Below are 12,843 nucleotides of genomic sequence, written 5' to 3'. Positions count from 1 at the left end.
CTGGGCAGGTGTAAGATTAGACCCAGGCTAAGAAAGTAGGGCTTAGTGGCTTAAAAGTTAGCTGTGGTTGCAAGGAGTAGAAGGAGAATGGAGGAAGCAAAAGAATTTAGCTCTTCTATAAATTCAGTGACAGCTTGGATGGCACCTAAGAGGCCTAAGTAACCTAATGCTCAAAGGTTTCACAGTTCAGTCTGCTGGGGATAAGGTGTCAGTACCTTGCTTATGCTGAATTATGTTCCCCTGACCAGAGATTGAACCTGGACCATGGCAGTGAAAGCCCAGAATCCTAACCGCTAGGCCAGTAGGGAACTCCCCAGGCATACCTTTTTAATCTCTTCATTTTCTTATCATGGAAGTTTCCATCAAACGTCAGTCTACCACGAACCATGCCTGATGGTCAGACACTCCACCCCCACTGTCTTTATGTCTATCCCTCCTTCTCTAAAGCTCTGGAAAAAAAAAAAAAAAGCATTTTCTCAACTTTGACCAATATGTATATTGATTCATGCAAATAAATGAAGTAAATACGTGAGCCAGAAAGGACCAGTTCTGTTTGGTGTCAGCTAGGGTCTCCTACCACCTATTTAGAGACTGTTAGAACTGTCAGAGACCTTTCAATAGTTCAGTGATTCCCAGTCATGACTATGAACCACTATCAGAATTTCAGCTTCTAAAAAGTGCAGTTTCCAGGATCCCACCGTCTGTATTTTCTAAATGCTGGCTGGGTGCTTCTGTTACCCAGACGGGATTCTGACTCACCTTTACCCATTTATAGATGAGAATAAGGTCAGTGAGGCCTGCTGCAGGCTCAAGGTCCCAAAGCCAGTGATGGCAGATGGAGGTTCCGGTTTCCTTGGTCATAGGTCATATGCTTATATAAGTTCACACGTGTGTCAAAGAAACAGAAGCCTCTACGATGCTGAATCAAAAGTAATCAAAAAGTAAAAGTTTCAGGAACATTTTGATAAGGTAGGCTTTACTTTACCAGAATTATCCCTTGACTGAAAGACGAAAAGAACCAACAAATCCCAAACATCCTTTCCCCCAGCCCCACCTTCCAGCCTGCACTCAGCAGGCACCCAAAGCCTCACTGATTTGAAGCTGGGGAGAGACTAAGAGTGCGCTATGGTTTGAACAATTTCAGTAGATTCTAAATCTAGGAAAATAATGTATCTTGGAAGCTGCCAGATTCCATTTGGGACTGAATACAAATAAAACAAAACATAAAACCAGAGCAAACAATGACCTTAGCTCAGGACTCCTGAGATGACCTTGGAAACTTTCGTGACCCTCTAATTATGGGTGAGTGGTGGGCCCTTGCTTTTCCCCCTTGGGAGCTCTTTTCCTCCCTCTAGCTCAGTACTCATCTCTAGGCATGTGACTCTCAGCACTTCCCCTGCAGCCCTGCCCTCTCCCCAGTACACACTGCCACCAGGATGTCCTGTCGCCACTGCCCTCTCTCCATGAAGTCCCAGCAGAACTCAGTCCTTTCCATCAACATGGAGCATCTCCCTCTGCCCCCTTTTGGCTAGCATTCCCACAATGCTTCTCATCTCTTAAGGCTTCAAATTAGGGGAGATTTCTGCTTACGTGCTGCGGGACCCCATCTTTGTTCTTGTTTCATGAAGGACAGGAAGAGTTATTAACAAATCTGTAGATGGCACAGAGTTGGGGAAATCAGCAGATCGGAGTGATGGGATCAGGATGAAAATGGTCACAACAAGCTGTAAGGAAAGACTGAAATCAACGTGATTAAATGCAACAGGAATAAAATTGTGCATTGAGATAAAAATATAATGTGACAATACTATATTGTTCCACCTACATGAACTTTAAAAGCAATTTTTATTTTTGCAAAACTAATCTATGGGGCTAGAAATCAGAATAGTGGTTACTTCTAGGGTTTCAGGGAGGAGATTGACTGGAAAGGGGTACAAGAGAGCTTTCTATGGTGACAGCCATGTTCTATATTACGATTGATGTGTTGGTTGTAGGGGAATACTCATTGTTAAGACGTATCAGTTTTAATATTTGATAAGACTTGAGATCTGTGCATTTTATAAGTTCCGGTCCAATATAAGATGGTGGATTTTAACAAGCAGAACTACCTAAAAATGGAATGGACTGTATCTGATATGAAACTCCCTGGAAGCCTTCAGGCAGAGACTAGAGAACCAACTGTTGGGGATGTCATAAACTTCCAGGCTGGAGAGCTATGGTTTCCTATCTGTTACTTGCCAGGCACTCTGCTAAAACCTAGAGACAAAATTAAGAGCACTAATGTTCCTCTGCCCCTTCTTTTCCCTCCTTCTCATCTTATTACTATTGGTATTATTATCATTAAATAATTAGCTAATACCAAAGAATGCTTACTTTGTACCAGACAGCATCCAAAGCAGTTTACGTGCATTATTGCATTTAATCTTCACAATAAACCTGTGAGAATGGTACTGTTATTATCCTTGATTTCAGAAATGAGACACACAACTAATGTGTTAAAGTCTGAAGTTGAACTCTGGCCCATATTACAAAAGGTGTGGGAGCAAGAGTGGGGCCAGAAGTAGAAGCCCAGGGAGCAGATGACTGAGCTCTCTTCTCCCCTGCTGCCCTCACTTCCACAGTGTGGCAATCCTTGCCCTTCTCCTCGGTTCAGTGGCAGCAGCTATGGAAGGGTCTGGAGTTGGGGACATGGAAACTCCATGCAGGAGCAGGATTCAAATAACCAGGCAGGCCCCTGGTGACTGTTAGTACACGCAGGATGGTCCTTGAAGCTCTAGAACTTTGCTGTCCAATACAGTAGTCACTAGCCACACGTGATTAGCGACTGGTTCAAATGGAGATGTGCTGTCAGTGTAAATTACACACCAGATTATGAAAAAAGAATGTAAATACATCATTAATAATTTCTATATTGATTATGTGCTGTAATGGTAATATTTTAGATCTATTGGGTTAAAAAATACATTATTTTAACAGTTTTATTGGGATAAAATTCACTCATTTAAAATGTACTTTAGGGAATTCCCTGGTGGTCCAGTGAACAGGACTTGGCGCTTTCATTGCTGAGGGTCCGAGTTCCATCCCTGGTCAGGGAACTAAGATCCCGCAAGCCTTGTAACATGTCCCCCCGCCCCCCCAAAAAAACCACGCAATACTTGACAATGGCTTTTGGTATTTTCAGAGTTGTGCATCCACCACCATGATCAGTTGTAGAACATTTTCATTACATTTCAGCAAGAAACCCTGCACCACTTAGGCATCACTCCCCAATCCTCCCATCCCCCGCAAATCTCCAGCTCTATGCAACGAATAGATTACTCTCTGTCTCTAGTATTTGCCTGTTTTAGAAATTTCACAAAAATTGAATTGTATAGTATGTGGTACTTAGTGACTAATTGCTTTCATTTAACATAAGATTTTCAAGGTTCATCCATGTTGTACGTATGATTACTTAATTTCTTTTTCTCTTGAATAATATTCCATTGTAAGGATATGTCACATGTTATTTATCCATTCACCAGCTGATGAACAGCTAGATTGTTTCCACTCTTTAGCCATTATGAATAATACTGCTATGAATGTTGGTGTGTAAGTTTTTGTGTGGACATATATATTCTGTTCTCTAAGGTATACAACTAGGAGCAGAATTGCTGGGTTATACAGTAACTTTATGTTTAATCATTTGAGGAACTGCCAAACTGTTTTCCACAGCAGCCGCACCACATTATATTACTACAAGCAGTGTATAAGGGTTTCAATTCTCTACATCGGGACAGTTGCTGTCTGTCTTTTGATGATAGTCATCCTTGTAGGTATGAAGAGGTATCTCACTGTGCTTTTGATTTGCATTTCTCTAGTAGCTAATGATGTGTTGAGACTTTGCTAATGTGTTTGCATACCTTCTTTGGCAAAACGTCTATTCAGATGCTTTTGCCCATTGTCTTGTTGTGGGGTGTAATAGTTCTTTGTATATTCTAGATACAATTATCAGCTACACGATTGTAAACATTTCGCCCATTCTGTGGATTGTCATGTCGCTTTCCTGATGGGGTCCTCTGAAGCATCGAAGTTTTTAATTTCAGTCAATAAAAAGTCCAGTTTATTTTTTCTTTTGTTGCTGGTGCTTTGGGTGTCATACCCAGGAAACCATCACCTAATCCAAGATCATAAGGATTTACACCAAAGTTCTTTTCTAAGAGTTTTATAGTTTTAGCTCTTACATTTAGATTTTCAATCCATTTTGAGCAAATTTTTGTATATGATGTGACGCAGCAGTCCAGCTTCATTTTTTGGCATATGGTTACCCAGGAATCCCAGCACTGTTTGTTGAAAAGACTCCTCTTCCCCCCCATTGAATTGTCTTAGCACGCTTGTTGAACATGAGTTTACCACAAATGAGAGGGTTTATTTCTGGACTATTATTTCTATTCCATTGATCTGTATGCCACTACCACAGTGTCTCAATTACCGTAGCTTTGTAGCAAATTTTGAAATCAAGAAGTGTGGGTCCTCCAACTTTGATCTTCTTTTTAAAGATTATTTTGGATATTCTGGGTCTCTTGAATTTCCACATAAAGTTTAGGATCACTTTGTCAATTCTGCAAAAAAAAAAAATCAGTTGGGATATTAACAGAGATTGTGTTGAATCCATAGATCAACTTGGAAAGTATTACTATCTTTTTTTTTTTTTTCCCGTGTGCCACATGGCATGCGTGGTCTTCCCTGACGAGGGTTCGAATACGTGCTCCTTGCTGCAGAAGTGTGGAGTCTTAACCACTGGCCCACCAGGTAAGCCCTGGAAAGTATTACTATCTTAACAATCTTAAACCTTTCAATTCATGAACATAGAAAGTCTTTCCATTTATTGTCTTTAGTTTTATTCAACAACGTTTTGCAGTCTTCAGGGTATAAGTTTTGCACTTCTTTTGCTAAATTTATTCCTGATGATTTATTTCTTTTATTGTTTTTTTAGTTTTATTTTTGTTTAGTAAATATTACTAAAAGTAATTTTCTCTGTTTATTTTTACTTTTTTAAGGGTGGCTACTAGAAAATTTAAAATTATGCAGGTGGCTCACATATTTCTTATGGACAGTGGTGTTCTAGAATGAAGAGGCTGAGATTAGAGGAAAAAAGGAACATAAAACAATGGACTATGTCAAAGGTACACATGACATGATGCCTCTGGAGCTGCCTTTGTGAAATCTAGTGTAGAATTTTCATCCACTATGAAAATCACAAATCTTGAAGAGCTTCTGATTGAGCTCAGAGATACAGGTGTACTTGTCCCTACTCTGCACAGAGGGGATTTAATCAGGTAGAGTCTGCAGAGTTTTCTGTGACTTCTCAGTCCTTGGGCCCATAAGGGTAGTAAAGTGACATTGTCTGAGCCCAGGCATGAAAAACAGGGAAAGGGTAAGAAAAAACAGCTTATGCTGATGGCCTGAAATCCTTTCATATTGTATGCAGGAAAAGGAGCAACAGAGCTTTGCCATTGACCCTGGTCTGAAGTTGACTCCTTTCCCACCACTTCTGCTCCTCCAATTGGCACTCCCTCGGGAAAATCTTCCTTGATCCTCCAGGATTGCTATAAATGCCCATTCTCCATGTCTCCTCAGTGTTTCTGTAACATTTATTACAAAGATTTGAAGTTGCCTGTTAACTTTTCCTTCTTCCCTATAGACTGTGAGTTTCTAAAGCAGAGACAATACCTTGTTAACCACCCATACTGAACTGATAGGAATGATAAATATCGAGTGAAGGGATGGATGCCTGAGTACTATGTTCTTTCTTTAGAAGAGAGTAATGTCACAGCATTACATTAAAAAAGGAAAGATGCTTTGTGAGTATATTTTGGTGCAGTGGATAGAATATTAAGTTTGTTGTTAGAAACTGGTGTGAAAACTAATGTTAGTTCTGGGACTTCCCTGGTGGCACAGTGGTTGAGAATCCACCAGCCAATGCAGGGGACACGGGTCCGATCCCTGGTGTGGGAAGATCCCACATGCCATGGAGCAACTAAGCCCGTGTGCCACAACTACTGAGCCTGTGCTCTAGAGTCTTCCACCACAACTACTGAGCCTGCATGCTGCAACTACTGAAGCCCGCGTGCCTAGAGCCTATGCTCCATAACAAGAGAAGCCACTGCAATGAGAAGCCCGCACACTGCAATGAAAAGTAATCCCTGCTTGCTGCAACTAGAGAAAGCCCGTGTGTAGCAACAAAGACCCAACACAGCCAAAATAGATAAATTTAAAAAAAACAAAAACAAAACAGAAAAACACTAATGTGAGTTCTAGTTCTGGCTTTGTTACTTACTGGCTGTGTGACCTCGAAGAAGTCACTTAACTTCTCTGGACTGGATCCCTCATCTGTAAGTTGAGAGGTTGAACTATTGAGCTTTAAGATTCTTTCCAGCCCTAATATTCTGTGAGATGTTGAAGACGGCAAATCTGGCTTTCAATTGTTGGCTTACTTCCAGACAAGCAATTCAACAGAACAGCTGAGATCCCCAACCTTTTGCAGGGGCCTCTGCCTTCTCCCCCTCCTCCATGTCTTAGCAAATATTAATAGCCAAGGGCCTCACTAAGTGTGGTTTTTAATAGAATCCAATTTCAGTCCATTTAGAGGGGGACTTTTCATGCTGACTTGGTAATTTGAACTCTGTCATGCCTGATGGACTGAATGCATTTTCCCTGTCTGCTGCCCGTCCTGGGCCGGTGGAGAGAGAAAGTGCAGGCATTGGGAGTGCAAAGCAGGGGCATCTTAATCTAAGCAGCTGCAGATCAGCTATTTTGGCCTCGCAGCCAGTTTTGTCTTTCCTGCTCTGAGGCACGTGATGCGGATACCACGGCATTGGAAGCAAAATGGACAATGGCTCTCCTCCTTCCTGACAACTGCCTCCTCCTTGCAGCCCAGAAGCCGCCGGCCTCTGGGAGCCACTGCAGCAAGAACACTGTGTTCATCTTTGGATGTGACTAGGAAACACTTTGTTCTGAAAACCATCAGAATTTCTCTAACCGATTGCCCTGGAGTCTGATATGCTTGGAGAAGGCATGCGATAGAGTATGGGGCTTCCTCTGCTCCCCTAAGCCCCAAGTATCTATACTTGTCCTATTTGATCAGAGAGTAACCCAGGGGCCCGCTGGAAGTTCCCTTTCTTCTAGAGCGCAGTGTGGGGAAATAAAGAAGATAAACGTACAGGTATTAGTAGCCACACTATAAATGAGGAAACTGAGGCTGAGGAGGGTGGGGGGAGGAAATGAATGTTTATACCATGCTTACTCTGTGCCAAGTACTGAGCTAGGTGACAGGTATTTCTTAGTCCTCCCAACAGCCTTTTAAGGGATATGACATCATCCCATGTGTAGGTGAGGCAAATGAGGATCAGAAAAGTCAAGCAATGACCCCAAGATCACACAGCTAGTAGACACCAAATCTGGTGTTCAAACAAAGCTCTATCTGTCCACACTGAAAGATCACGTGATTTGAAATAGCGGAGCTGGGTGTTCTGATTGTCTGCTGGTCTACCTCAGCAGTGGCTCCCTTACCTGGCTGGTCACTGGAAACCGTTCAGGACATTAACAAACTATAGTATCTTGAGCATCATCCCCTGATTCAATGGATCTGAGGCAGAGCCTGAGATTATGTATTTTTAAAAAGCTGCTTCGAGTGATTCTGATGTTTTTGGAAAGCACAGCACTGGAACATGTAGCTTTTCTTCTAACCCAGGTCTCCTAGGATTTCTTCAGTTCTCAGAAGCTCAGATCTAGTCCAGCCCTGCATTTATTTCAAGTAACATTTGCCACTGAATCCATCATTCATTGCAGGTTCAATGCTCAATGTTTATTGGCCACTTACTATGTGCCAGGCATTGTGCTAGGCATTCTAGCTGCAAAGATGAATAAACCACAGTGTCTGCCATGAGGAACAACCAGATAGTGGACCAGACAAACAGAAGTAGGAAGTTCCAATTCCCATTTGCAGCAAATGCTAGGCAGTGGTAGGCTTATGTTCTTTTAGGAATGCAGACTAAGGTCAAGGAAGGCTTTCAAGCAGTAATGACTTGGACAAGTCCTATAGGAGTTAGCAAGGCAGAGAGTGGGTTGGAGGGATGAGGCATAACCAACTAGGCAGAGGGAACAGCATGGAAAAGCCCAGAGACCCCGGAACAATGGGTTTGGGGAGTCACAAGAAGCTATGCAGTAGTGGAATGTAGGGAACCTTGAGAAGAGGACCAGGGGGTGTCAGCGGAAGAAATCACATGAAAGACCTTGTATGTTATGCTGAGTTTGGCCTTTACCCTAAAAGTGATGAGGAGCCACTACAGATTTCTAAGCTGTGGAATGACATAATCAGATTGTGTTTTAGAAGGGTCACTCTGATAGAAATGAGAGGGTGAACCGTAGGCAGAAGAAGCTGGCAACAGAGGAACAAATTAATTGCAGAATTAAGAATTTATGTATGTCAAAAAGCACCATAAACAAAATTTGAAAGCAAAGCACTTGGAAAGCATATTGGCAATGTTTCTTGCCAAAAATAATATTCTTAATAAAATTACATATTGATAATAAAGATAAACATACCAATATCAAACAAATAGAAAAATCCCAAAGAAAGAAGTACAAATGGCCAATAAGCATATGAAGATGCTATTCACTAATAAAGAAGTGTGAGTTCATATAACATTGATAAACTATTATTTTCCTATCAAATGGGTAAAGATTTGGTAAGTGATAATACCCATGAGTAGTGAGGGTGCAGGGAACAGGGCACTCTCAAGCCTGCAAATAGAAGAGTGCTTTGGTACAAACTTTCGGGAGGGCAATTGGTAACATATATCAAAATTCTTAGAGCCGAACAATTTCCTTCTTGGATTTTATCCTGAGGAAATAGTCCTAGATATGTGCAAAAGCTAGCTACATGAATGTCTGTTGCAACATTATTTACCATAAAGATTGGGAACAAACAAAATAATCACTATTAGGAGATGGGTTACCAAATGAGGGTCCACCCACATAAGGAGGAGGCTGTTGAAAAAGCTTGGGAGATGAGAAAAAACATGTTCTGTTCCTGATATGGTGAGTGAAGTAGCACAAGTGTGTCCAATATGCTCTCATTTGTGACAAAGTGGATACATACATTTGAAAATGTGTCACTGTCTCTGGAAGGATATACAAGTAGTTGGAGGGAAACTAGAGGCTGGCAGACAGGGCGGGAAGGAGATCTACTTCTGACTCTAGAGCTTTTTGTACTTCTTGAATTTTGTGCCTGTGTACACATTACATATTCTACAATATAAATACACATTTTGAAAAGTAAGTTATTAAAGAGTATGTACAGTATGATCCAGTTTTTGTTTAAAAAATGCATGTGCATGTGTACATTTATACCAAAAAGAACCAAAAGATACATCCAGAAGGATAACAATATCTGTCTCCGGCAGTAGGATTATGGGGTGGGATTTGTCTTTTTTTCCTAATATTTCTACAATATACATGTGAGGCTTTCATAACAATTACAATAAAAGTATTTTTTTTCCCCAGAAGAGTCTATCACAAAAGTCCAAGCAGGAGATGACAAAGCAGGTCAGATCCAAGATGAGCACTCCAAGTATAGCTCAGCAGTGACATCTGCAAACAAAACGTGTAATTAAACAAAAGTCCCTGTTGGGGGAGGGATGAGGAGAGAGAAGCTGGAGGTTTGGTGAGGTGAACAGGCCTGATGTTGCTCACCAGCTCTCTGAAGTGTCTGGACAAATGCACAGAAAATTCAGTCCCACCACCTCAAACATCTCCCCAGGCCGCTTTTTTCTTTGGGATCATTTAACTTGGGTCACAGTGAATGGAGTTCCCAGCATGCGTATCTACGTCACCAGACAAGCAGACGGCCTGGTCACTCGTTCTAGGAGGTCCCACCACGTTGTCCTCGCCTACTTCTGGTTTTCAACCTTTTGCTTTGGAAGGATGGCACCAATCTTATCATCCCCAACTGTCCAGCCCTGCCCCAACTCACTCAGCCGAGGCAAGACCCCTTTCCTGCTCCTCTCTGGGAATAGTTACTCTGATCCTTCCTCCTGGCACAAAGACCAAAGGGACACCCTGCCAGCTTAAACTGCTTCTGCAGGCCACCCCTACCTCATCTTCATCCTTCAGATCCTAACAAGCAGTCTGCCAACCCACAAACTTTCTTGGCTGGAAGAGGGGATTTTGCACGTTTCCCTATGCTCTGTGTGCTGCAGGGTGGTTTTGAGCTGGGGTCATGTTAAACCATTTTGGAGGAAGAGGGCAGAGAGAAGGAGATGGTAGGGGTGGGGGAGAATGTGACAGCAGTAACAGCTTTTTCCCCTTTTTCCCTTCTCCGGAGGGTAAGCTATAGGCAACCAACCAGGGGCCCCTGGATATTTCTAGCACCTTCTTGCAGCCCCTGTTGGAAGCCTTTGAGGAGCTATGTGAATCTAACCTGTGCTGCTGGCTTCTGGGCCCCTCAGCAGTGATTGGATCCTGCAGTGTTGGAGCCTCTGATTAAATAAATGACCCATAATTAACTCTGTGTTTCCTTTCAATCTCTACCTATAATTGTGACTCTTCCTCCAAAGCTGGAGACGGGGTGAGGGATGCTAGATGGATTGTTTGGATACGTAACGGCCCATCAGCAAGTAGAGTGAACAACACACAGAAATAACTGCTGGGTCTCAGCTGCCTTTTCTGCTACTAGGGAGTCAGGCATTAGGGATCATTTTTCCACCTTGGGCTAAATATGACAGGTGGCCCATTGTACCATCATTGACACAGTCAAGGCTTGTCACACACACTGTCCTGCTTTCGAATGGTTGTAACTACCCAGTATAATACTTTTTAGGGCAGCAACTAATGACAGAGTAGTTAACAGCTGAAGCTCTGGAGTCAGACAGACTTGGTTCACATCCTAGCTATGCCACTTAAGGCCATGCAACCTTGCGCTACTTTTCTGTTTTCCAGTTTTCTTATCCATCAAATGGGAATAGTAAAAAAAAAAAAAAAAAAATGGGAATAGTAGGGTAACTGCACGAAGAAATGAGATTATGCATGTAAAGATCTGAGGAGAGTGCATTTAATAAATGCTCAGTATTAACATTATTGCATTGTATATACTTTAATTTGTACAATATTGTCTCACTGATCACAAAAAATACATGAAAGTGCTTTGAAAATTTTAAAGCATCGTATAAATTAAAGGTGTCATTGGTAATAATCTCCTACGACTATTTCTCAACTCTTCCAACACCTTGAAGACTGGGACGACATCCTATGTCCCAGGGCATATTGCACAATGACAAGCAAACAAGAAGCCCTCAGTAAATATTTCTCATTTGACTGAAGCAACATGGCATCGCAAAAAGAGCATAGGTATCAGGAGACTAGGCTGGGATGAAATTAGTTTAAGGCAGGAGAGCCAGTCTGCAGTCACCATTTAGTCATTCAACAAATATTTGTTGAACACATTCTATGTGCTAGATATTGAGTCCAGATAATTTCATCAAATAAGAGGCTACAAGTTCCCACATAGCCAAGTGCCTGGGCACTCTCCATAATCCCAGCCTCCTCTAAAAGCACAAAGGTGCAGCCAGCATTGTACACCACTGGAAAAGGGCCCATTGCTTTGGGGGAAGCCCCATCCTGCCTGGCTGTAAGCAGCTCTTATTGAGGCTTGGGGGAGGGAGTAAAAGTGAGGGAGTGGGCTGCTTCCAACAGAAATGACAGGAACTGCTGCCTGTTAATTTATTTTTATTTACACTTAATTCGTCCACAGTTCATTCTCCCAGTCTATACAATGCTCTTTGCCCTAGGTGTCATCTCTCCCTCCCCTCATCCCTACGTGGTCAGCCCTTGGCCCACTATACCCTACCCTTCGGCTGTCACAGCTGCCTGCTGGGTGGGAGTCTGGGAGAATGGTATGTGTGGTCACCAGAGGGCACTGAGAGTGGGCTTCAATGGCATGTGAATCCTGGCAGAGTCTCAGATCCCCAAGGAGGAGAGGAGAAAGCACAAACCAAGACAACAAGTAAGGGAGGGAGGCAGGGGCTGAGCTTCTTGGGGGTGGGGAGTGGGTGTGTGTTCGCAGAAATCCAGTGTACAAATTCTCGGCCTCTGTTGGCTTAGCCAACGCTTCTGGTGTCTGTCTCATCCCTGGATTTGTCACAGTTGCCTTGAGATGCTCCAGTCGTCAGGAAGCTGTGGAGGGGTCCAGCCCGTGGGCTCCGTGCCTGACGCCTTTGGGATGGTACACCTGCCAGGCTCTGCCTCTGTCAGAAGCACTGGCCCAAGTCGAAGCTGCAGTGGCATTACCAACCTGTGACAGTCCTCTCCAGCTGTTCCCGCTGAAGTTAGGTATCTCTCAGCAGCTGCCCTACTGAAAAAGGATGTCTCCTTTGTCAGGGCAACCGACCAGATTCCAGGTCTGCACGTCTCCTTCTTTTCACACCAGGAGTCGACAGAGAGTTGAGAGGCAATAGGAGGAGGACGTGGGAGGAAGGAAGAGAACGCAGGGAGGGGCTCTCCACCAGGGGGTGCCTGGACATCCCGGGTCCGGCTCAGCTCTAGAAAGGTGTTCGGGTTACATAGCTTCCTTCTCTCTCTGGGAGCATCTGCTGAGCTTCATCTCCGTCAGCTGGATATATCGAATCACGTTGGTGTCTGTGAGGAGAGAAACACACCTTAGGGAACAGCTGGTGGGGGGAACTGTTGGGTCTACGAAGAATCAGATCAAAGCCGTATCTGCAGATCAGGGACAGGCCAGACTCAGTGAGCCAAGGTCCAGCGTGTGAGAGGGCAACCAGGATGTGTCTCCTCTCCCTCACCGCCTCC

The 12,843-nt window shown here is 43.2% G+C and overlaps 1 protein-coding gene across 1 annotated transcript in view; it reads right to left on the bottom strand.

Annotated features, from left to right (window-relative positions):
• Window positions 1-11,073: 11,073 nt before the first annotated feature.
• Window positions 11,074-12,843, bottom strand: part of TTC9 (tetratricopeptide repeat domain 9) — a 31,239-nt gene continuing 29,469 nt past the window's right edge. Inside the window, exon 3 of the mRNA XM_057730400.1 lies at window positions 11,074-12,672. Coding sequence (XP_057586383.1) covers window positions 12,593-12,672 — 80 coding nt within the window. The 3' untranslated portion in view covers window positions 11,074-12,592. The remainder of the gene's footprint in view (window positions 12,673-12,843) is intronic.

Source organism: Hippopotamus amphibius, chromosome 4 (assembly GCF_030028045.1).
Source record: "Hippopotamus amphibius kiboko isolate mHipAmp2 chromosome 4, mHipAmp2.hap2, whole genome shotgun sequence".
Classification (NCBI taxonomy): Eukaryota; Metazoa; Chordata; class Mammalia; order Artiodactyla; family Hippopotamidae; genus Hippopotamus; species Hippopotamus amphibius.
This window is presented reverse-complemented; position numbering and strand designations above follow the sequence as displayed.